General features: G+C 41.5%; 1 protein-coding gene across 1 annotated transcript; it reads right to left on the reverse strand.

The window, feature by feature from the left end:
* FAM180A (family with sequence similarity 180 member A) lies at positions 1 to 25,056 on the reverse strand. Its single transcript, XM_008923214.2, has 3 exons — positions 24,806 to 25,056; positions 1,520 to 1,620; positions 1 to 570 (listed from the first exon to the last, which is right to left on the reverse strand). Exons 1-3 carry the CDS (start codon positions 24,879 to 24,881, stop codon positions 229 to 231), a joined length of 519 nt encoding a protein of 172 aa, XP_008921462.1. The 5' UTR covers positions 24,882 to 25,056; the 3' UTR covers positions 1 to 228.
* Positions 25,057 to 26,333: the final 1,277 nt, after the last annotated feature.

The raw sequence follows: 26,333 nt of genomic DNA on the forward strand, positions 1-26,333 counted from the left end.
CCAGAATATGCCTCCAAGCCAGCACAAAAATTGAATTCTAAGGACTGGACATTTTGCACCATTTAAAATGGAACTATAAGGTGGATTCCACAAGAGGGAGCTAGAAAACAAATAATCTTTCACAAAGCGGGCTATTAAACTCTTTACAGAATAAAGTGGTGGACGTGCTACATGTGTCCATTATCAACCAAAAGAGGTGGCTGAGTTGCTGTTGCATCTAGTCTCCCCCTATGATGGCTGCTTGTTGTATGGGAACATCAAGTCGTGCTTCAGGGCTTTGTAAAGACTGACAAAGGACTGAGCCCAAACGTCTTTCTGGTGTCCCTGGGACTGAGCAGCTCTGTAGGCTGTGTAGACCATGGTCAGCACTGTCCTTTCAAAGTCTTCTTTCTTGAGGACTCTTGGGTAGGAAGACAGCATGCTACTCAGCCTGCGGATCTCTGTGATGCTCTTGGGGATAATCTCGTTGCAGATGGTGTCAAACTCAGCAGCCTTCCTCAGTGAAGCGAGCTCCTCATCTTTGATGGAGATCCTCTGACCTTTGTCAATGTCAAGCTCAGCTAAAAGAAACTGGTACAAAATCAGAACACAGAAAGCTATTTATTTTCTCCAAGAAACTCCAGGCAGAGTAAATGTGCATTAACAACCTGTCCTTAGGTCTTTAATTTATGTCAAATGGAGACAATTGCACTGGCTGGAGGTGGGGCAGACCGTAAAGTGTCTATGTGAAAACTGGACTCTTGTGTTACCTACCTAGGAAAATTAGAGATAGTCTATGGGGAAAAGGAAAGAGGAAAAGGAAAAAGCAGGTCCTCTTCTGTTGTCCAAAACAGGCAAGGGTTGCTACTGGCACCGTGCCTAGTTCTGTGTGAGAAAGCACATCAGTAGCTTCCCAGCCCATCTCCCCTGTTTGGACATCCAATCCCAGTTTCTCAAGGTGTGGGATAGACAGATTTGACCTGTGCACCTTCTTCAGGTGGGCCACTTTCCCTTAGCTAACCATATGACCAGACTGTCATTTACAGATTGCAGTCCCCACTGCTGCCAAAGGGGGGACCTGAATTGTTTCGAAGTGAAAACAGTCATGCCCTTGGGATTACTTTGCAATTACTGATACTTGTAGCCTTAAAAATTTGGGACTGAGACCTAGACCAAAGAATTTAAATGTACTGTGTTTTTAATATGCAACTCTTCTGGAAGAAAGTACATTTCAGTGGAAAGCCTTTTGCTCTGGTTGTCACTTTGCCTGTTGGTGAGCTAGAAATCAAATTTGAGGTACAGCAGGCAACTGCTGCCTGCTTAAATACTCAGAGAACTGAGATTGTCACATATGTATATGTCTGTTCTCTCCCTTCTGGTGATCTATCACACAGTCAGCAATGGGTTCACTTCTGGGATGAGTAAAAGTGACATGAAGACAAGATAATGGATAACCCCAGTATGGAAAGTAACCCCAGTGTGGAAAGTAACTCTGGTCTTGGTTAAGGCTTAAGGTACCATCTGCTCCCACATACTGAACCTCATAAAGCAGGACCACATCTTCCAGTGAGTTTTGTAACACTGGGTTAAGGAAGGCAGCTGAGGACCTCTTGACTCGCTGAGCAGCTGGGAAAAGCATAGCTGGAAAACAATAACAGAAAAGAGACGTTCCATAAGGTGCCAAACACTGAAAAGAGGAAGCACTTTTCAATAGGAGTCAACCAAAGAACTGCCTGTTGCAAAGACTTACTGTACAATATGACTTCTCACTGTAAATAAAATGCATGGCATGGACTGCTTTGACTCTAACCTACTAGAGATGGAGCTTAGCTCTTTGTCCTATATCTATATGGTGTCTAACACAGAATGGTTTATTATCCAAACCTGGGACTCTGAGTTGCAGCCCCGGAGGTGAAAGGAATAATGATAACTACAACATAAACATTATCTGAAATACATGTCCTTTTCCTGGATGTGCAAGGGGAAATCAATACTGACACTCAACAAAGCCTATTTTCTTCAGTCCATTCTCCTTCTGAGACTCTACATTGCTCTGAGTTTCAATTGTCTAAGAGTTGTCCTTCCTTATTTAATAGAGAAAACTCCACCAGAGAATAATCACCTCATCTGTCCTGGACATTTAAATTTGGAAGGAGTGATTCACCCAGATATCTGCATCTATTTACTGAACCTGTTACCAGCTTAGACAAGACAGCTACATTCAATAAGGGGAATCCCAGTTTATTATGACTTTAATACTTCACAGTGTTCTATTGTTAGAAAAAACAGTCTGCTATGATCAGGTGTTTATTCACCATTGTGAAGTGTACTACAGATACTGTCTCAGGGAAATGAGAGAGCAAACATATGTATAGTCCCTGAAATCAGCACCCCAGTGAAGTACAGCATTTGTGGAATCAATCACCTGTATAGCCCGGAGCATAGAAAATATCTGACGCTACATTAGGGATGACCTAAATGCTTTGAGTTGCTAACCAGGTTGCTAACCATGTAACCAGGTGCTGTTAAAAGTTCCTTCATTTCAGAGCAGAGGGGGAAAACTCTGTTTTGTTTCATGCTATGTGTATATTATTTAGATGTTGATGTTTAGGTAATCATAATTTGAATTTGTTCAATTTTTTCTAATGCTTAAGAATAGGAAGGGTTTTTTTCAAATCTGTGCTTATGTGACTATCGGTATGTTTCCCCATAAACTTCACATCTCCACTTTAACTCTTGTTTACCAATAGATAAATTTGGAAGTCAGTGTAAGAAACAAGGAAAGAAAACTCCCACCTTTTCAAACACATTATGATTCTCTCTTCAAAAATTAGATTTCTACAATTATGAGTAACATCTAATAGAACATGCAGCTTTCTTTGAATTTCTGAAAAGTTTCACAGCCCCCTTCCTCTACCAGCTTTTTTTCCATGAAATATTTTTACTGGATCAATTTAGTTCTGTTTTGCCAAAGTTCTTGTGATTGATTTTGCATGCTGCCTGTAGAAAACCTGAACATCATTTAAAACTCTCTCTGCTGGGCATGAAAAAGAAAGCTGGAGCAACTGTAATTATTTTATGGAAAGGTTGTCCCTGCTCCCTGACTACCTGGTTTGTCAGACAATTTGCCTCTTTGGTTACCCAAGCAGATCACAAATATGCAGTTCTTTCTAGACTCTGCATTTTGATAGGACGCCTACAGAGCTAACTGCTTCCTATTCGATCCATGTGAGTTTAGCTTAAAACTTATTTATGATAACTGAATAGTACTTGCAGGGTATGTGACTAAAAGCCTGAAGGAATGAATGCACCAGGAGAAAGAACAGAGACATAAAGGACTCGGTCTCTGCAGTATCCTTTCCCCAGCCAGCAGGATGCCTTTAGCATCCGAGAACCTCGTCTGACCCAGTCGAGGAAGGGGTGCGTTTGGGAAAGGTCACAAGCTGCCTGCAGGCTCTGCTCTGTGAGAGTGTTTGCCTGACTGGCCACTGGGGCTATGCCCACTTGCTGCTGCTGCTCCATCTCTGACGTTTACCCCTCTTGCTCAGAGCTCAGAGCTTTGTTGGAGCTGCTCCATCTTTTGCTCTTGACAGTTCATGAATGCAATTGAGTGCATGTGAAGCACTTGAAACTTCAAGCACTAATTGCTGAGTAATTAAAACTTTTATTACTGGGCAATTAAAACTCTAATTACTAAGCAGCTGGAAGAAATCCATTCTATAATGATGACTATTCATTTTCATCTCTTTTAGATGCCCTTTCAGTGAAAACAGACTCAGAGCACAGAGTACCTCTACATATGCAGATGGTTTACATCTCAGATATCCTCTGAGCCTTGGCAAAAGTGTGGCATCTTCCTTCGGTGCTGTTGTGCTTATTGTCATCACATTGATTGCTTTTAAATTGCAGTCCAAGCACAGATTCCCATGTGGAATTCCACATGGAGCTGAGCTGGGAGTCATTAGATTCAGCCCATCATCACTCACCCAGAAAAGCCTCAGTGAAGGACTCCCACAAAAACAAATGCCATATTATCAATTTAGTACTGGCCTACTTGCTGAATCACAGGTAGTGCCTTAGAAAGCAGCAGGGTCTTCCTACCCTACTGTCCCCAGGATAACATGGATTAGGTCGAGAGATTCAAAGAGACAAGAGTTTGAGCCTCTCTATTGTGAGAAAGGACTCTGTATGCGTATCAGAATCATGCCTAGGGGCCAGGCTAGCACTGATTCCCTCTTCTCATTATCTTATTCCCAAAACATATTAAACTTTGTTACAGTTCTTAGAGACTCCGCTCAGAAAGTCTTTCAGAACTCATTTATATTTGTCATGGTAATTTAATTTTCCTGATCTGCATTTTATTTCAGACATACCCTCTCTCTCTCTTCCTCCACAGGAATCCTTCCACCGTCACCCCCTCCACAGTTGTCTCCATGAATTCATGAGTTCCTCAAAGACTGCATGAACATTTAGAGCAAGCACTCTCTGATTTTCATGATACTGACTTAACACAAATGTTAGTTAAGCACAAAAGCTGAGAAATAGAAAGATTTGCAGTCACTTTCATTTGCATTTAGTGATTGCAAATTCCATTTGAGATGTTTCTGCTGACTTTTACTTTTTCTTGCATTTATTTCCATCTCTGACATGAGTTGTCTGGGCAGCATCAAAGAACAGCAGGGGAGTATTACTGTATTTACCAAATATTTACTATTTTCTTCCCCAAGGGAGTTCCCTGTGACGCTATCAAACAATTATTTCATAGGAAGATGCAGAGTAATGTATCATTTTATGTTGATGTTGCAGCCATTTGTTTCAATGGCAGTAGTCATGAACATCTAAGCAGCAGAGATCCCTAATTAATATTGATAGAGAAAACCCAACCCAGTGATCTCTGAAGTCAGTGGAGAGTCTCCTATTGATTTATTGTTTATACTTCTCTTACAAATGTGTCAAGACATCTCCAATGCAGATGCTTCTGTCAGGGCTGATCAGTCATGCAACAAAAAGCTTATGATTCGCAGATATGAGGTAGGAAAAGTAAGGTTTTGATTATCCTTACTGAAAATATTTTCTATTCTATATCTGTGTACTGCCAGGCTCATTGTCTTCTAAATCCCTTCATCACTGAGGCCTTGAGAGTTGCCCTTGATCTGACCTCCCTTGCTGCCCAGCTGAGGGCTGGAGGTGGATGAGAGAGTGAACCATCATGAGAGAGTGAGCTGAGGGCAACCACCAACTCCAAGCCTACCTGCCTGACCTGGAATGGCCTCATCTTGTGCCCTGGAGTGCAGCACTGCCTCTGCCTGAAGATGGTGGGCAGCCTACAAGTCTAGTCCTAAGGGTAGTTAAAAGTACCTGTCAAAATATGGCTCAGAAGTTCTTATTTTCTGAACCACTTACTGCAGGAGCCCATCCAGTCTCCTTCATCTCTGTTGACTCAATTCCACTCTCCCTCAGGACTATCTGTGTTTTTAAACAAAAGCTCTAGTCATGTTTCCCAACTTGTTGACTTGCTTCTAACTATTAAGCTAATGCATCTGTATGGTTTAAATATAATATCACCTTTGAGGCTGACAGTAGCTTTATTTTAGAGGTGTTTTCATCTTTCTTAAGAACTCTGCCAGAATTTTCTGTATGTCATTGGCCATGTGGTAAATATTTGTGATCCTCTCCCAGGTTTTCCATGCAGTTTCATTGCTAAGGGTACAGATGTTTAGTTTTGCTTTCCAGTTCATGCACCTGCTCATGATTTCCCAGTTGCTGCCTGTGATGTGTTTGCTCAATAAGTACAGAGCATAGCTGCAGGAGTGCTCAGTTATTTGTGCATCATCAATGCCCTTTTCATCCCCTGTGAAAAGGTATGAAACCTTTGAAAAAGTATGAAGGGTGAATTGGGCCCCACACAGACCATTGCTCCAAACCTCATACAGCTCCCTGGGGCTCTCGGACATGAACACAGTTTAACTGGGGTTATGACTCAGCAAGAATTTTTTTGATTCCCATCATGGGCATGGGAAAGGGCTATCTCATTGCTTCAGAGGGACCCCTTTCAGGAAGGACAGAAGGAGCAGAGGAACAAGGACTTGTGGACCAAAACTTCTGATTCCCTGCAACCAAAAAATGAGAGTCCATTGTAGGCATAGGGAAGGGCAGTTGTCCAGTTGGAGTTGTCCTATAAGCCAAATTCAGTCAGCAGGCTGCAGTTGCAGCTCATGTCTTAGATTACCAAGCTTGAAAATAATTTCTTTGGTCATCACTGGTTTTCTGGGACCAGTCCCCTTTTTCTGGGAGTGCAAGAAGGGAGTGGCCACACAAACAGCAGAAGTTCCTGTTCAGTGATGGACCTAAAAAGGACCAGTGATCTCTGAAACTCCTTTATGTGTTCTCCAGCAGTTGTTACAGGAATTAAGAGGGGTCTGCAAAACCATGTCCTTACAGACCATCACAACTGACTTTTTACTACAAGCTCCCAACCATCCCTTAGAAGTGAGAAACTGCTACAAGCTTAGCAGTATATCCAGCTTGGCCCATCACAGCAAAAGTTTTCCTTTCCCACCCAAACCTTTTGAAGACAGGACTCCTTGACCTCAACAGAAAGAAGTTAATGAATCCAAAATTATAATAAAAGCAATTTCTCCCTGTTTGGCTTTATCTTACTGGTAAAGCAGGGAATAAAATTGTTTACTTTCAATGCTGTGAGTGCATTTATGCATGAAAACAAATATGCATACTCGCCCTAAATGAAAGGAAAACATAAACTTTAAAGGTTATTGTTCATGAAGGCATGGTAAGACATGTAAAATATTTTAGTATAAATTCATTGTCTATTGTTTTGTTCTGCCCTATAACAAGCCCAGAAAAACAGCATTTGAATTATACTCCAGTGGTGTGATTTTTTTTCCCTAGCCCAAACATCACATGTCTAGAAAAGTAAATATAAAACATCCGTGACCATACTTACCCTTTTTTTTTTTTTTCTGTGTTGGTTTCTACAAAAGAAAAAATCCGTCTCCTGGGCCATATGCACAACCATTTTAAGCTTGATGCTAGTCAGCCTAGAGCATATCCTGGTTCTACTCATGAGCTGAAAATTTTCCTTGTGTCACGACATTTTTCTCTAATCTGCCTGGAATTTGCACTAAAAAGACATTTGTTGATAACTTGGTGCTAGTGATTTTCTCAGTAGCACTGACTTCTTTGAAAGATGAAGATGATTCTTCAAGGTGAATTCAAGTTTTTGCCAAGGAAAACAAACTCAGCACTCTCCACAAAGCGATTGTATAGGCAGACACAGCAGCCATTATAATTAATGCCATGCAAAAATTATGAGTGATCTAGGCTGACTGAAGCTATTTTCCTGCAGAAACTGCTGGGCGGTTCCTAGAAGTCATTGTTTGTTTGGATCTTAGGGTAAATGCCTGAAATTCTCACAAAGGGATTCTTTACTGTGTGGGTGACTGTGCACTGGAACGGATTGCTTAGAGAGGTTGTGGAATCTCCCTCACTGGAGATATTTAAGAACCTTCTGGATGCAAATCTGTGCAATGTGTTCTGAGAAGACCATTCTTGAGCAGGGAAGTTGGATCAGCTGACCCACTGTGATCCCTTCCCCTTCCAACCTGACCCACTCTGTGATTCTGTGATTCTTTAACACTGTACAGGAAGCATTGTTTGGAACTCTCCTTGACCATGCACCACAGAAGAGAAGAGGACATGAGTGTCATAATTTGCATACACCTGACAAAATCTTTTGTTTCATGTTCTTCTTCAATAATCTTGCTTCTGAGGGCTTACATTCAGACCAGAAGTGTATTTTATACATAGAGGGTTTTATTTCTGTCAGATGACTCTTTGGTGGGTCCATGCTGAGTTGCTTCATCGATAGAGTAACAACTCACTCTCCCCCATTTACTGTTGCAGGCTAACTGTGAAATACCTGTCCTTACCATTCTGCAGTGGTACCAAAAGCATCACTTTCTCCAGGGTGGAGGGATGTTGACCTGTGAGAGCTGTGTGGTGGGCAGTGAAAGTAGGAATGCAGATCACAAGAAGGGTCATATTATGAAATGATAATGTGTTTTATGCATTTTACTTGCCCTGCACTTGCCTCATCCCCAGGAGGGTGCATCTTCACCATCTGCAATGTGTTTATACTGTCCTGGCCTGCAACTGTTGCCGGGACAGAACCAGATTTTGCTCTTCTGTATCATTAGAAATGATTGAACACTTTGCCCTAGCACAGGGGAAACTGGAAGAGTGGGAAGCTGGGGGAAAAATAACAGGAATAAATAGGAGAAACACACACAAAAGGGCGAGGAAAAGCACTGCAGTGAGATAGCCCGGCATCTGAAACTCGTATCTGGAATTGCGGTTACTCACGTAAGTCGCTCCCATGACAACAAGTGCAATGCAAAGACTTGTACATTCCAACTTTAATACATTTAAATCTCCATTATTGGGAGATTAAATCCCAATGCCCCTTAGGAGAACACAGCAGTGAGATGGAGAAAATGTTTTAATTACAAACCAACATGAACAAGCACATGTTTAAAAGTAGCTACCAAGAAAATTTGCCCCTTTTTACTTTCATCTTCCTATCCTTGCTATCTTAGCTCCTAAGATTAAACCTAATAGTGACAATGGCCTCTCTTTATTCCTGACTGCTGGCTAAAAGTGACTATAGACATTAGCATCTTCTTAAGTTATTAAAAAAATGTTTAAAAGAAAAGTAAAGCTCTGCCTTGAAAATCTAAGCTTTGTCAATAAGGATGCAGGAAGTAGATCTCCCTATAAAAGTTGGCAACTGGCAATACTGTTCTTAGAAAAAAAAAACAGTTTTAAACACCTAGAATTAATAGCATATTGTATTCAATTCCATAGTGCAATATATAATCCGTTTTTTCAAACTTAGTTTTTACTAATTTCTCTCTTTTTTAAGAAATACACATATTCTGAAAGAGTGTCTCAGTCACATAAAACAGAACCCACTCCAACATACATTTCTGACTTCACAAATGTCCTGAGATCTGTGAGATTAGATTAAAGTGCAACAGAGTTTCCATATAAAAAACTAGAGTGGTAATAACTTTTCTAGCTACTTAGCACAAGTGGAAATGTAAAGGTGTATTAAAAAGACCAAAAACTCCTTATGTTTACAGAAATGGATATTACTAGAGATGAAAATGGTGTATCTGAGCCCGTGTTTATGAGAGGCAGAGGGTATTTTCATTTATGATTTAAGTAAAATGGTTTCAAAGATATTACTAGCATCAACTAACTAAAGTGGTCTGAGAATTTATTCCCTCATCTAGAATTTCCATTATGCAGCATTTTCACCTGTTTCCAGCTTGGAGCAATATGTACCGTGTTATTTATTCTTCCCTTGGTCATAAGGAGGGGTCTCTACCTGGAATTACTTATGCATATAAAAAAAATGTTCCAGTTAGCCAGGAGAGGCCTTTAACATGCTGGAGTAAAGCTGCTGCAGAAGGTGTGGAAAGAAAAAAATGCACATAGACAAACTGAAGGAAAGAAGGAGTAAGCGAAATATATTGCTGTCCTTCAGTTTGCTGCCACATTACCACAAACTGGGGATAGACTATGATGAAAACTGCACAAGTGAAAGGCAGCAATAAAGAAAGGAAATATCAACTCTGTTCCACAGATTTAACACATAGGCTATAAATAATTTTGGTAACACAGTAAATTTCAGGCAGGGTTGGGAAATGGACCAGTGTTTTATATCCCTGTCTTCATTGTAGAACCACCTCTCCTTCCCTGTCTGTACTGCTCACAATAGCCCTTACACAAGGTGAAGGCACAAAGCAGTCTTAATTAGACGCATTTGAAATTTTTTTGTACAAGTGAACAAGTGAAGGGATATAACGGTGATCCAATCTACTTCCATTTCTCCCAGGAAGCAGCAGAGAAGGAAGTGAGTGAGTGAAGGAAAGAATACAGCAGTGTGCTTGTGTTTTGGTTCTGAGCTGTGGGAAAGGGCCCTAGGAGCTGAGTGAAGTGGATGACTCTACTGTTGAACAAGGGAGCAAGAGCAATGAAAATCTGAGCTCTGCTTCATGAGAAAAGACAGAGCTACAGCAGCTCCGAGAGGTTTCTGCGTCATGCTATTGCTGCTCTGAAAGGAAAGTCCTTCAAAACCAAATCACTCTCTCCAGTACTCTGCCCTTTCTATATTAGCAACACAGATCCCAAAGGAGCAGGCTTGGGCCTTGCACCATCTCCAAGGTACATATTTCCTCAGAGCTGAGTCACTGAGCACAGAAAGGAGGTGTCCAGTAGTTAAGAATGGTTGTGTTTCCTGGCAGGCAGAGGTGACTGCGTAGCTAGGGTTTTGCTGAGTCTGACCTAATCACAGCTGTAGCTGCAAGGGGCAGTCCAGCACGCCTGCCTGCAGGGAGGCTTTCCCTCCTTCCCTTTGTGCTGACTTGCTTTGTGTGGCCACACAGTCAGCTAAGCCAGGAATCTGTCTGGTCACTAATACAGGGAAAAAGCAAACCAAAAAAAGAGGGATAGATTTTAGCAGCCTCATTCCACATCACATCTGTGAGGCCAGCAGCACTTCTACATGTGAGAAACTCACAGTGCAAGTGCAGTCTAACTGTTCTTAGCATATCTGGTGATGATTCCAGTTCTCAGATGACATAAGGATAAAAATCAGCCACGGTTAGGAAAAGCAGACGACCCTCCTCCTGCCTACACATCCTTTATCTAACCACCAGGCTCAAAAGCTCCCTTCTGTGCATGACCACCTCAACTAGGGTAGTCATTGCTTCTGCTAGCAGTGAGGGTCATCTGCAGGACACTAGCTGTCAAACACTTCTTTCCCTTCTGTGATTACATCTCACTGAACTTTTACCTGAGTACATTCAACTGGCACAAAGATTATGTAAACTTTATTCCCAGACTGGGTGGTGAGAAAGGAATCAAAGATCTAGTTTGAACACACCTATCAGGGAGCAGTAAGAAATTTATTTCATTATCACATGACAGCTCAGAAATGATGGGGACCCATTCCCTTATGCCATCTGTGAATGCTTTCAATTAGCAAGTTAACTTAAGTGTCTGATGGTGCATTTAGGAGTAGCCACTGAACTGATAGCTGACTATTATTATTTTACTCATGTATGAACTGCTCACCCACATGAAACATGAAACACAATGAAACCCACACATATGAAACAATGAGCTATTCCTCATACTCACTATATATGAACATCACAGCTCAAAACTAAGGAGGAATAAACATTATATTGGCCATTTCTTTTCCCTTCCCTTCTAGAAACAACCAGGATGTCTTCCCTTTTTCTTCAAATCCCCATCCAAGTTGACATAAACTGTTAGGAAGTGAATATATAAATCCCAGTTTTATTCTTCCTCTCCTCTGGGATTTCACTTGCTCTTCAAAAGCAAGGAAACCCCAGCTGCATTTCCAGCTGTTCAGAGTTCCAAATGTCAGTGCACCTGCAGCTGGTTTTCTTAATAACATGAATATGTGCTAAATGAGAAAGTATATAAATCAACCTTACCCAGTAAACAAAAAGTATAGGGATACTTAGTCCTTTTTGCGAGGAAATGTGTTACTTTTGGAGGCAATATCTTTTCAAAACATTTTATGATTTCTAGTAGTCATGATAAAGACAGAAAATCTGAGAAAGTGACTGAGAGCTGAAGATGGATTCGGATATGTCTCTGAACTGGGCTGGTACAGTTGCTTTGCCACCTGAACAGAACATGAAGGGTGAAAAGTTTTCCATCCCTGAGTGATAATCAGGGGAACCACACATTTCTCCTGGAGAGGAGAAGGAAGATCAGCATGAGAAGGCATGTGTTCTGTCAAGAAAATACTTGCATGAATGTCTGGGCCCTATTACGGTAATTTCTACATCTCTATGAAAATAATACTTAAATATTAATGGAACTCAAATATAATCATCCACAGAATCTAACCAGTGGATTTCAATGTGTGCAGGTGCAATGATGGACCAAGACAAGTCTTTGTGATATTGCCATAAACATAGCAAAGAAATATGAAGGGTGAATGGTAAAATGGATTATATTTATAACTGCCTTCCCCGCTCCACACACACATGTATGGGATTTTCATTTTACAAAACAGACATTTTTCCACTGTTCATTATTACTTCATACTCTTCTAAAACCTGACTATTCCTAGATCTTTCAGGTTTCACAGTCTGCTGAAATAAAGCTGAGACTGATGTACAACTGGATTCACCATTAAATGCAGAAAGCCTTGCCAAAACTTTTAATGTCGCAAATTGCTAAAGGTTGCTGGACACTGTAGATGAGGTCCTCAGATGACCTGAGCTGGCACCACCAGCCCTGTGATGCTGCTCTGCAGGCAGCCAGGTCACAGAGAGTCCTGTGCTGTGAAAGCAGCACACTTGGGACCACAGGAAGAGAAGAAAGTTAGATTCAGGGTTACAGAAATCTTACAGCTAACAAAATAACCCAAATATCCTGTTTTCTGCGATCTGAAGGCCACAAAATGCCGACAGCTGCTCCTGAAACTGATGGAAATTTAAAACTCAACCTCTTTCACTGCTGCAGTTCCTGCCTCTACAGGTGCCATCTCTCAGTGGCTCCCAGCCCAAGAGGATCCTTCCAATTTGTCCCATGTATTTGATTCCATGCTCTTCTTCCTTAACATACCTTCTCTTCTTTTGGAGTCGTTTGAGCTGAACTTGTGAAACAGAATTTGGCTTATGGGAAAATAGTCTAAGTAAATGTTTAAGGAAAAAATGTTAACGACCTCATGCTCTAAATCTAGGAAGAATAGACTTGGAGATAGGGAGGAAGGCTTGATTTACAGTGAAATCCTCTAGCATGCTGTTGAATGAAACCAGCTGGGGAGTTCATTCTTTGATTTAACTCCTCTTTGCGTGAGGATTGGTAAAGAAGACACTGTTACTGTGAAAAAGCATTTTAGATAAGATGCTGTGATAGTCATTGTAAATTTTATCCTGTTTTTTTTCTAGATTTGGGTTTTCTTCTTACTAATCCAAACACTCTGAAGTTTGCATACTGAAATGGGCTTTGCCAGTTTTTACCAGCATGGATTATCAGTATAGGCTGCTAGTGAAAAATTTTTTGGTCAGTCTGATGTCTGTTGTGTTGTGCCTACAGAAGCACTCCTTGCAAAAACTGGACTTCATCATGGGAAAATTCTGCATGACAGATCTTCCTCAGCTTGTTAGTGATGATGATATCCCAGGTAAGCTTACAGAAATCACCTGGTTATGAATGTTGTTGATATTCATCTTACATCATCCTCATATGACTTCCTTTTGTCATATTAGGGTAATCATTATCTGAGATACTGGAACACATTAATACAATAAACTAATCATTCTTAGGAGTAGATTGATGTTTAACACGGCCACAAAGTATGGCAAGGGACTAGTTATCTCCCAATTTATACTTCTAAATGCTAAGTAATCTTTACGTTCTGTTTTGACCTCTGAGTGCTGAGGATTAAGGATGAAGCAGAATGTAAACTAGCTTGTCATGGCTGAGTTCCTTGGATTAGTAGCTGCTAACCATTGCATTGGCTTACAGAGACAGGCTGGTGTGAGTGCTCTAATTTGTTGTGAGAGGGACACAGAAGGTGATTTATATCTTTGTCTAAATAATGCATGGACTACTTTGTCAGCAAAAGCACCCAAGGGAAAATGCACTGGGCTTTGAAAACAGGCAGGTGAACTCACAATATGTTCAAGTAGTTGCTCCCAACTGAATTCCCAAGCTGAATTGCAATGAGAAGGACTCAATGAGATGGAGGTGCTGTGGTCCAGCCTGGGGTTCAGCAGCATTCATATACAGAAGCATCAGGGGTGATAAATTTGCTTCTCTGACAGTTTACATCTTTGTTGGCAGCATGAGTTCAACCAGGAGGGAAAAGCTCCTGGGAGACATCATAGATAGGTGTGAAAAGCCAGCTGGACATGATACCCATTTCTATCTTTGAATATGTAAATAGAAAGGGAGGGCTATGGAGTCTTTAAGACATGTGACGAGTTGGTTCCATTTACCTCACTGCCAAATCTGTGCAAGTAGAAACTGAGCTCTTTGCCTTGGTGGTGATATTTTGCTTAAGAGTCCCCATATGTTCCTTTGGAGAATATAAGTGCACGTTGTTCAGCTTTGATGTTCACTTTGGCTGGACCACACTGGCTGTGAACAGCATGCCCAGAGATTAAGGCTGACATAATCGGGTGTGTGCTGGAGGGATGATCTACGGCACATGCAGTTAGTCATTCAGGGTTTGAAGGGCATCCAGAAATTCACAGCAAATGACCAGCAGCCTGCTCTCTAAATACAATTTATGGTTAGCAAAGGAGTGCCTTTCTAGGGAAATACAGTTTCTTATGGTATCCCTTACACTTAACTACATATCAGGCAGAGTCTTTAAAAAATGAACTGGAGCCCACAGCACTTCCCTGCTGTGAACGTGGGAACTACAGCACCACAGCAAGACTGGTCCCCATTCTGTGTGACTGCCAGTTTGTGACTGCCCTGTCTTTCTCAGTCCCATTGCTAAACATGTCAATCCTGCTCTCTGCATTCCTGAAGGATTTCCTCCTTCCTCAGAATGCAGCATTGCCCAAGCTTCAGCCAAGTGGCTGCTGCTTTCCCTCTGTGCAGTAGGACTGGCTTTAGGGAGAGAAGGGGCACAGTGAGGGACAGTGACCTGGTACTGTAAGGCAGGAAGGTTAGATAACACAGCTAAAAACCCCAAGCCCGGGTCTGAAAGTAGGTTTTGGCTGGTTTTGATGGCTGACAGAGGACACCTGATATCTGTAGTCTGTTCATCAAAACTGGGATCCTCTGAGCTGAGCTCGGACACCTTCTTGCCCATCCATTTCACCCTGACATCCAGTGTGTGTAAACAGGACCACTGTGTCATCCTCCTTCTACTGGAGAGCCCAACACAGCAGTCATGCACTATGTGGTCCTCTGCCACTTGGGCCTAACTGTGTCTGATTGTATCTGATTTTTGTTGCTTGTATCTAATTCCTGTTATGGGAAAGCCCAGTGTGGAAAAATCTTTGGATACTTTTCTATCCTTGTATCTTTGTTAGGACACAACCGAGTTTTACATTTGCGAAGTACACCGAAAGGTAGGTTAGTCCCTTTTGAACTCTGTTTATTGAAAACCCTGGTGGTAGAAAGCAACAGAACAAGCAGTGTATACATTTATATCAATAGATTGATTACCTTCCAAAACTTTCTGCCAAATTGACATGGCAATCCAGAAAACCAGAAGTTGCTGCAACTATGACAAATGAATGGTTTCACTCAACACATGCTGTACTATATTAAACACAAGTAGTGTCTAACTGGAAATGGAGTTTGTTCAGTGCCAAGCCATGAATAATTGCAGCAAATAAAAAATGAAGAATGCCTTAAGTGTCATTTATTTTAAGAGGGGGCTTAAGACACAAACAGTTCCTTCAGACATAAAATCTGTGTTTAATAAATAAATTTAATAAACACTTACTTCGTATTTCTTCAGAGCCAGGCATAAACAAAAATGTAATGTGGCTGTGAGCATTATGAAAACCAGAGAGGAAACTGAGGGCTTTCAGAACTCATTCCATTCCTCCAGGGACTGATAGGGAGAAACAGGGACTTGTGCAGCCATGGCACTGTTTAATATGATTGATGTAAATAGGAAATGCTGCAGCTCCACAGTCCTGTAAAACAGTAAGTTTCTTGCAGCTTCCGTGGAATAAAACAGGCTGCTCCTTGGGCAGTGGCAAGAGTCTTTTTGCATACCCACACAGTTTAAAAGACCAAAGGGAGGGGAGGAGTGAGAAAGTGACATACTGATGATTCAGTAGCAGTAGCTTTAACTTTATAATGTGACTGGAGGTGAATTGCCCAGACTACTGTCTCTCAGTATCCTGGTGGGCTGAGAGGCTGGTGGGGACCAGAAGCAAACTCAAGTCCTGCTTATGTGAGAAAAAGGCAATGGCAGCTCCAAAGAAAAGCATCCATTCCATGAGCCTGAGAGGCAGATGAAGACCAGCTGTGACAGATGGACATCTGCTGAAGGGTGGGTTCAAATGGGGATGCATATCATGCCAACAAGGGAGCAAATGCTACTCCAATCTAGAAAGTATGTGTGGTTTAATATTTCCCATTCACATTTATCACATTTTCTCTCTCTCTCCACTTCCTTTCTCTTCCTTTTTCCTGTCATTCATACTACTTTCTTCCATTGGCCATTTTTACCTCCAGCTTTCTCATCATTTCTCAGCGTCTTTGTCTTTTGCCTTTGCCTCTGTCTCCCTCCTTGTGGCTCAAATTATCCTTCCTAGATTAGAAAGTCTGTATTCTTCCCAAGACAGAGAAGAGATTAGAAGCATCCACTCCTTTTGTGGCATGCCACTGCCTGCCAAATAGATGGAGATCAAATCCTGATGTTCTGGCTTGGAGCAGATATCCACATCCAGTTCAGTGCAGTTTGTTCTCTTTGCAATTAGGCAAAACCTAACTGAAATGTTCTCCTTCCCTAATGCCATGCCAGGTGGTGGATGGGTCTGCAGACATCACAGAAGGCTTTTGGTTATCCAATATGAGACTGCAGCACCCCTGCTGTCCCATTTCTTCCCAAATAACCTCTCACCTTCGAACAACTTATTTTTCCCTTTCTCAGCAACTTTTTTTCAGCTATCCACCTGGCTCCTCCTGAGCAGAGAGAGACTCAGTGGCTTGGAGCCTGGCTCCTGGCTGGTGACCTGTTTCCCTGTGGCTTGGGAGGAATTTCCAGAGGAGGAGCGGTATGCGTGCCGCTCTCAGGGGAACTGGGAGACTGCCAAACCTAACCAGCAAACTGGGCCAGGAAAGGCCCCACATACTCTTTCACCACAGGAAAGGAATGTTTGTGGAAACTGGGAGTACTGGAGTTTATTTAACTCTGCTTTTCTTCTCACATTCTTCTTAGTCTCAAGCCCAGCACTGAGGTCCTGCAGCCACAAGCATTGTGATAGATAGACAAGGGTAGACAGGTTATTGCTGCAGCCTGGAGCATCTCAGGAAGGATAAAAGGAATTATTGGCTGAGCGTTGGTCACTAAGTAGGTAAGACAGCCCCACAACTTGTGGCACAGAGTTGGGCTAGTTTAATGTCTGAATGAGCAAATATGCTGTGGGGGATATATCACAGAGCAGCCATAGCAACAGCCAGATTGAACGTGATTTTGGTATAATGAGAGACACAGGGACTATAGAGACATACAGGATCCCTTCCTTGGCTTTCTTTCCTTCCAGTGGGTGAAAAAATCCTACAGATGATGGTCTCCTTGGGGATTTTTGTTTGTGTTAAATAACAAGTGTTACTTGCAGCATATCTTCAAGCTACTTTTTCTTTTCATGATGCTTTGATATATGTTTCCCTCTGCTTCCCTGCATCAGCTATCTATATAGACAACCTGCATCAGCTTCACCCATGCCAGTGCCGTTTTGCTGAAAAACCCTTTAGTCAACAAATAACTTGTTTGGGCTGAAAGAGTTTAACAATCGGGGTTACTGCAGGAAACCAAATTCCAGGTAATGAATGAGATTGTGGCCTCACTCCTGAGGGCAGAAAAGCTCCCTTTGACTTTTGCCATGCTGGTTTGCACATTTAAGTGCTTCTAAAGTTAAAGGAAGGAACAGGCTGGTTTGCCCACTTCAAACCAAGACACTCTCACAGCTCCCCGTTTTGCCGCAGGCAGGTCCATGAACCCAGCTGCCTCCTCTTCAGTTTGGGTGGACTCAGCTCCCCTCAGCAGAGCCACCAGGGTGCAGAGGGAGAGTTTCACAGAGCCTCAGTTCAAACTGTGCCTGAGGGCAAGCACCAATGTTTGCCTCCAGCACCCTATGCTGGCCCTATGGGTCCTGCCCTGCCTTGAACTGAGCACAGGCACTGCGTGCAAAGTTAATTGCTGCAACACTCAGTGTTTTACCTCAGCAATTTACATCTTGCCTGCCACTATTTGGGTAATCAGAGCCTCTGCAGGCTGATGATGTTCATTAAGACCTGCTGACTTTCCTTTCAATTAGATTGTACTATTCAGTGCTTCTGACAGGATTTCTTTCTGCCTGAGAAGTCATTACACTCCTGTTGAATTTGGCACAATCTACTCTGAGAAAAGCACTTTATGCTTCAGAAACAGAATTTAAAAAAAGAAAAAATAATCACAAGTATTAACAATACACAGGACTACATGCACACAGTCATCCTGAAGAGATCTGGGGCGAGTGATTGAATTACTCCATGCCTCACAATTGAAAAGGGATGTTAACATTTCCTCTCCTTAATTACACTGAAATTACACTGAAAGTTCTTTGGAGAAGGAAAGATTATTTTTTATTCTGTGTGTTTGCATAATGCCAGGTACTACTGAGGTCTCTAGGCCCAGCAGTATAAGACAATCAGGAGGGGACTCAGTCTGTGAATGAGTACATGAGTTATTTCTTTCATCACAGAGCTGCTTTGCCTTTGGAAGAAAACATTGGCTGCTCAGCATGCACTAACAGCAGTGAGGCAGTTGTTAAAGGAAAGGTGAAGGAAGCTATTTCCATGTGAAAGTGTAGGGAGGGATTTGAACGGCAGGAGGTGCTTCTGAGCTGGACTATAGCAGGGACATTAGGACCTTTGTGAAAACTAATCCAGATTCCATGACAGTTCAATACCTGGGACTGAGGTAAATAGATGTGACGTTACAGTATGCAGGAATTCTAAACAAAAATTACCAAAGTTGCAGCAAATGTCTTACTGACTTGCCAGTCCTCAGTACTGGGATGGAACTGGGATCACTGAGAAGTTTCTACTGGCATTACTTTCAGCAAATAATTCTCATTTAGCCTGGTACATATCAAAGAATCTTCCTCTTGTTGCTTACCCAGATTTCCTCAAAATTGTCTAGTTCCTCTCTCTTTTTAAATTTTGATTCTGCCAACCAGTTTATGACTGTATGAGCTGTAAGCTTTAGCCATTTTTTCGCTGCTTCCTGTGGTGAATAAAGTCTCAGAATCACTTAGATCTTCCTTCCTAACAGCATGACTGCTTTTATAGAGTACAATATCCATCTATGATCTAAACTAAAGTGTGGAAACTTCCGTAATCTATTCTCCCTCTGATCTCATCACAGTTTAGCATCATTGCCCTAGGAGAGACTAGAAACTTTGATTTATTTTTTTTAGGCATCCTTTGTATGTCTTTCAGGTACCCACTGTGAATTCTGATTCAGGGATCATCCTCCATGCGGGTTAAATTAATTAATCCTGCCCCTAAAGGAGTATTTGAGGAATCAGGACATGCTAGAAAGGACTTTGATTACAGTTGCATCCCTACCCTATTGGATATTTATCCTACAGAGATTAAATCCATTCAGAGACTGTTATATTCCATCTACCTTTTGCAACACCAAGCAGCTTTACTAGGCACTAATAACTAACCTATTTTCAAGCCTTTCTTCAGTCTTTTCTCTGCTCTTCCTCCAATATCACTTTTTTTGATAGTTCCAGACCATCACCATAGCTGATGCCCAAGGCCCTGCCACAGGGAATGGAAAGTCTCTGTGCTGCACAACAAATCACAGGGCAGACACATCAGAGCCAGAAGCAGTATGATCATATCACTGTGGCACTTGGTCCAACCAGGTGATCCCCACTGAAAGGAAGAGCTCATTCCCTTTGGCATATGCCATGCATGTGGCTATCATCCTGCTGGCACACCAGCTAGAATCCCTGCACTGCCCTGAGAAGTGCATGACAGGCAGCTTGCCTCAGTTCTGGGTCTGTGATCTCTGCTCCACGCACCACTGTGCCATGGAGATAACTTAGTTGCCTCCTTAGCTCATTAATTCTAAAATATTTTCCATACTTTCTTGAAAACATATTTCTTCGAATTTTTTAAAAGGCAGAAAATATTCTTCTAATGCCTCCTTCCTACTACTTGCAGCGTAGGAAGGTTTGGCTTTTATGGATCTAATTTTCGGTCTGTGACTTAAAATTATGCTCATCTCTTACACAACCCTTTGCAAAAGAATTTAGGAAGTAAAAGCATAGGTATATAATTTGTCTTCTTCAAGTCATCCAGATGCAAAACTAATTCCTCTGAATTTCAATCCCAGGCAGCCCTTCAGGAAGTACCTTCGTTTCTTTACAGGTACAGTTGAGATACTTGGTGCAGTAATAATTTGCATCAGAGGACTCCAGCCTGCAAACCTGCATTCCCAGGAACTGGAATAACTTAATGGAACAGATTTGGGGTGTGTGGGAAAAATCCCTGCTGCTGCTCGATCAATCATTTTGCAGCTTCAGTGAGGTCATTGGAATGGACCCAATAAGCAGGGAAGTTGGGGCAGTTGAGACAATTTTCCAAGTGATCACGTGAGAGCCAGAGAAAAGGGAAATATTGCGTTTTCTCCATAAGAAGTAACATTCTTTACACAGCCAGGCTTAGACAGAATTGGCTCTGTTTCATAGCATTTCACATCTTTCACTTGTACTACATATTTTAAGAATTGGATAACAATGACTTTATAGAAACTAAAGGAAGATGAATAGATGTTGCATTTGAAAAAGTTCTGGTAGCTGGTCCAGCTGGTGTAACTTTGTTTTACGCTTGGATCAGACCTCTGGAAACCTTGTCATGTTCTAAATAAGCCCAGACCATAACCTGGTATACTTAGGGACTGCTGGGCACATATGTGTATGTGTGTTTGATTATTTGTGTTGCAATTACACGCTGAGTTCAGCCCACATTTCCTTTGCTCATGCTGTCCAAGCCAAAAATGTGTTACTGTCAGTGGTGGAATCCCAGAAGTTGCTTGAGCAGGGAGTGCCTGGCTGTAAGGATGCAACATGAGATGTAGTGGGGAAGAGAGACAAATAAGATGGAAAGCTGTGGGGATGCAGTGCATGCCCTAAGCTCCAAGGCACTCAATCTTTGCACACACAGCAAAGATCAGCAATCTGGTACACAGCAGATGATCACAGAGATTAGAATATACTAAACACTGCTTCCTTATGAAAATACCGTCTGACTTTTTAGGAACAACCAGTCTCTCTTTCTCTTCTACATAGTCTTCCCTCTCCTGGCACCAGAGAGCTGCCAGCCTGCGGTAGCAAAGCCCACAGGCAGAAGCAGTGGGCAAAAGTTGCTCATGTAGTAGCTGCTCCATCAAACTCTCAAACTAAATTACCACAAACCTAGACCAAATATTAAAAGTTTGCATTGTTGTGGGTAAATTAAGGAGGAGGGACCTTCTGTTCTTCCAAGTAACTCCTTCTGCAGAAATCCTTTAAGGAGAACAAACTGTTCCCCCTGGTGCTATGGAACAGCCATTTGACTTCCACCAGCCACTAGAGACTGGGTGGAAAATAATCCATAAAGATCTGGATGGGACTGTAATTCTGCTTTTGAGGTCTGGAAGGAACAGTATAGACACTCCCCAGAAACGTGAAACCTCAGTGATGCTAATATATCCTTTTCTCACTGGTGGGTGAAAATCGTTTTACTTGCTTATTTTGCGTTTTTCAACAACTCTGTTTCTGGCCTCCAATGAAGGGTCCACTTACCCTTGCAGCTGTTTCTCCACTGTTTAAAAGCCACAACCATAAGAAATTTGCATCTTCACTCCCTGAGTAACCACACAACAAGCATGTTACTGTTCGTGTGCCATTTATTAGAATCAGGCAGCCCTTACAGCAAATAAACTACAGCCAGCTGAGACAAAATGTGCTAATAAGGATTACCTTAAGGTTTCTCCTCAGGGAACAAACAATTCTTATAATGCTCATAAAGCTAAGTTCTACTCTCCAATGGACTGGTACTTATCAAAGAAGTTCGATGAAAGCAACTGGGTGGGAAGCAGTGACATTGTCTCGGGTTACCACAGCTGAATGTGTGGATTTGGGTTTGGGTTTGCTTTGGGTTTTTTTATTTGTTTATTTTTGTTGTCAAAAACCAAGATTTGTTTCTTTTTTTCTCCAGCAAAAACATCTCTTAAGATCTAGAATTCTTGTTTGGAACCGTAAGAAATTAATATGAGCTCACCTCTGCCATTGCATAGGGAATAACACAGTAGAAATCTAATATTACCTTTTCTCCCTAGACAGGTGCTTCATAAAACACAAGAGGCTATTTCTATACAGCTAAACCTACAAGAGGCTCAAGGAAACTAGAGATGATGACAAGAAAATTATTTCATCATCGCTCCGGATCTTTTCTTTTTTATTCTGAACATGTCCATCCCAGACACCAGGCTTTGCCTGTGACTTCTGGACCAATGTCCACAGTTCAATCTAGACAGGCTGAGGAGTGTGTGAGATTTTTAATGCAAATGGCTGAAGGAATAAATAAAAGAAAAAAAAAAAAAGAAAGAAAAGAATAAAGCATTCTCTGTTTTCCTGCCAGAAATGTTGGGTTTTTTTTCCATTCATTGATGCTTCTAAGCAAAGAGAAAAAGGGAGGTGGCAGTCTGGAGTTCCTAGTCACTAGTCAGCACAAGTACATTCATCTTTTCTTTTGTCTGACTTTTTCTTAAGCCAAAGCTTAAATGATTGGGCTGGGGATCCAAAGCTCCCTCAGTACCTCCTAGTGAAAAAACAGTTAAAGCTAGACCTTGTTGTATCCAATATTGACTGTTCATTTCTATTGCAAACAACGACTGTTGGTAATTACAGCAAGACTCTTTATCTATTGTTTTGTAAACAATTTGGACTACTAGTCAATATGAAGATGATACACAGATCTGTCTTTCATTTCCTTCAGTCCAGATGTTGTTCTGCCTTTGTTTTTTCATTGCAAAACTTAGATCAGGAGTTGGATAAGACTTAAACGACAGAGATTTAACCTAAACAAGACTCAGTTGCCCTTTGTAGAGGGAGGGAAGAGCTCTAAGTGTGTGGAAGGGTGTGTTGTATCTCAGTACTCAGATTTTATCTTAGGTTTCTAAGCAATTCAAAAATTAGGACAGTGTTTCGGCCCTCTCTAAATATTGCACATTAGGTTGGGATTGGTTGGGCTGACACATAGATAGTTCAGGGGAGTGGAGGTTCTCTGAAGGAGTCATGCCTCTAAAACATCTTTAGTGCTGAATAGTCCCAGTAGCTGTGGAAAAGAAATTTGGGTTCCTCCTCAGCAAATATCTGCATACAATATTTTTGAAAACCAAACTCCTTATCACAACAGAGAATGAATTTTCTCAGTCCTCTGAAGTCTCCAAAAACAAGCTCCAGAGCTTCCAGCTTGAAAACAATCTTCTTTCCCAAAAGGCAAAATAGAGTTCTGATATTTTTCTTTAAATATTCATGGTGATTAAAATTGGACTTTAATAGTTGCATGGATTCCTCTTAGGGTTGTGATGTTGTTGTTTAATTAAAATAACTGTGTTAGCAAAAGTGAAGGACATCCTTAAATTGCACAGTGACTATTCCATGAAAATAACCCCTTTTTTTTTTTTTCTATTTCTTAGGTAAGGTGACATCATTCTTCCAAAAGGTAGGGTTGTGGGGTTTTTTAATATATACAGATCTAGTTCTGATTTCCTCACCTTTTTATGTGTCATCCCTGGAACACAAACTCTTACCTACAGAATTAAGGGATCTTATGATGACAATTTGGGTTATTTCCTCTATTACATAGGAAGAGAAAAGTAAGGTGCATGAAGCTATAATGACTCATGAAGTATCATCCAAGAAGCTGGTGGAAAAGCTGGGGAAAGAACCCGCCATTGTGAGTCCCAGGTCATTGTTCTGTCAGTGAGCTCCTACTAACTGCAAGGAACAATTAATTAATTCATATAACCTGAGCAGAATTGTGTAGCTTTTCATGAATTCACTCAGCCATTCTCTCTCTCACAAAATCAAAACCAAACCCAAATAGCAGACTAGAAAGGTACCAGCTGCAATGAGGAAGACAGGGAAGACTGGAGTGGGGAGGGGAGAATCTGAATGCTCTATTTTTTTAGCACACTCTGGTGCCTTTAAATATCTGTGAATCTCAACATCAGAAGCAAAGAAATCTTCTGGGAGGTGTTTCCTTTCTCCAGTTCCAGCAGCTACTGAACGCATGCCAAATACCAGAGGAGAGAATAAAACCAAAAAAGGGAAAGGACATCATCACTAGCTTTTAAGCAAGCATCTTCTATGCAATCCAATAGTCCCAAAACATTCCATATGTTACTGTCACACACACTGGAATACAAATATGTCACAACTATATATTGTCATATTGTCAGCTGAAGCCTGATAACACATGAAGTGGCTTTCCTTATGTTGTGTGTGCTAGTCTGTCAGAATAGGGTAACAGGCATTCCCAGGCACCTTACACAATCTAGACATTCATGTCTTTACTGTTACCAGGTATCTGCCTGCTAGAGCAGAAGATTATGCCACCTGTCACTGCAAAGGCTTTTACTTTAAGGTTTCATTATTAATTTTTGTTAATGCAGGAGAAAAATGAGAAGGAAGACAGAAAGGAAAATGTGCAAGAATGTAATTTTGGTTCTTGGGATGTTTTATTATAATAGAATACATATATAATTTTAACTTTTTGCTCTTATTCATGTGTATTTTTTTATTTATCTGTATAATTTTTAACTGACCTGTTTAATGGAGAAAAAGAATAGCAGAGCTGGGAGGGACAAATTGTATATATATATACTATATATATATCTATATATCTATATGTCTCTCTATATATACACAGATATAATGCAGCATAATTTCAGACCAAAGCTACAAAGTCAAATTTTTATCTTAAATAGTTTTACATGTTTAAATCTTACCTCTGCTCCATCTGGGGGTCACAGTGGCATGGGCACTGTAATAGAACAGCAGCAGCAGCAAAGTCTTCCAAAGCATCCTTCTCTTTAAAATACGTGTGTCTATCTGTATAGTAGCTTTTCAATTTCCCACCTCCTTTCTTTTCAGGAATAAATAATGGCTTTTCCTTTCCCCCTCCCCCTTTGAAGAAGAACCTGTCTGTTCTTCTGAGTACAGCTGAAGTCAGTGTGCAGCTCCTTTCCCAAACCAAGTCTCCTCGGGATCAGGAAACTTACTTTCACAGACAGACTTTGTTTTTATCCACATCTGGAATGACTCATAGTGCATGTGAGTTTGCTGGCAGCTGGGTGAATAAATATCATTACATTTTTGTAGTTGAGTTTCATTTGCTATATGGGCCAGTTGGAATTTATTTTTGCCCAAAAAACAGCCACAAGTACCTTCATTAAAAGACACTCTTGAATTCTAGCTCCGTAGCTACTCCTCTGTAACACAGGGGGCTGTATGCTAACCCCTGTCTAAGGCGAATCCCTCCTCTGGAATGATGTACAGCTGCCTTTGGATGCTTAAGTCAGGGAGTGGGGCATGTGCTCTGCAAGAACATTTTGCTACTGTGATTCATATAATCACTCCTTTATTAAGAACATATCATGCCGCGCTTAGACTTCAGTTCTGCAAGACAAGCTCTGGCCTTTTCCTCCATTTGGCCAGTGCAGAGAACAGGAAGGTCCAAATCCTTAACTGGCTCTCTTCAATGGTACTAAGAGGAACATTTAACTATCCTCAGGACAATCTCCAATAGCCAGGTTGAATGTGGAGGGGGTGATGCTGAAAAAAAAAGGCTACTGGTAGACATCTCCTTGCTGATGCTGATGCCAAGGAAGACAACACTGGCAGAGTTTATCCCAGACTGACTCAGTATGGAGGAAGCTGCAGATATGTGCTCTGCCTGGCACAGCTTCAGCAGCAGCATCAGGGAGTGCTGTGTGGGAATATAGCACCAGGATAACAACAGGTTGCTGTGTGTTGGAACAAACCGATGAAAAGTAGGAATATAGGGACTATTTACACAACCAAGGGATAGGGAATACTGCATTTGGTACCTAAAAGTGATACATCTAGTTCTCTTCTTTTGTAGGTGAGAATAATCCAGGAACAAATCCACAGACAGCCATGAATCTACACTGGTGTAAAACTGCCACATAAGAAAGGAGGCTCCAGCTCAGAAGGTATAAATAGAAAGATTAAGGGAAAGGATCAGGAGCTGGAAAGACAGAGGGCACTGTGGCTCAGGATTAATGTGCACTGGCAGGACAGCATGGAGAAAATCTGTTCAGCTCCTGTATGCCTCATGCCAACATCTGGCCTTAGCCTCAGTCCCCTCATTCTTCCCTGTCCCAGCTGAAACACCAGCTGTAAAGGAAGGAGGAGGGTCAAATAAGGTTGTCTTGCTGAAGGCAACTCCCCTTCTTTTCCTACATGTACAGATTTTCCTACTCTCAAACTGCCTCAGGTTACTCCCACATGAAC

The sequence above is a fragment of the Manacus vitellinus genome, unplaced genomic scaffold (assembly GCF_001715985.3).
Source record: "Manacus vitellinus isolate BGI_N305 unplaced genomic scaffold, ASM171598v3 scaffold_5_pilon, whole genome shotgun sequence".
Lineage (NCBI taxonomy): Eukaryota > Metazoa > Chordata > Aves > Passeriformes > Pipridae > Manacus > Manacus vitellinus.

Coding starts and splice junctions, on each gene's coding strand:
- FAM180A (XM_008923214.2), bottom strand. CDS start 24,881: ATGCTTTGGAAGACTTTGCTGCTGCTGCTGTTCTATTACAGTGCCCAT. Junction 1,621..24,805: donor GACCCCCAGATGGAGCAGAG/GTAAGATTTAAA, acceptor ATTGTTTTCCAG/CTATGCTTTTCCCAGCTGCT. Junction 571..1,519: donor ATGTGGTCCTGCTTTATGAG/GTTCAGTATGTG, acceptor ATTTTGTACCAG/TTTCTTTTAGCTGAGCTTGA.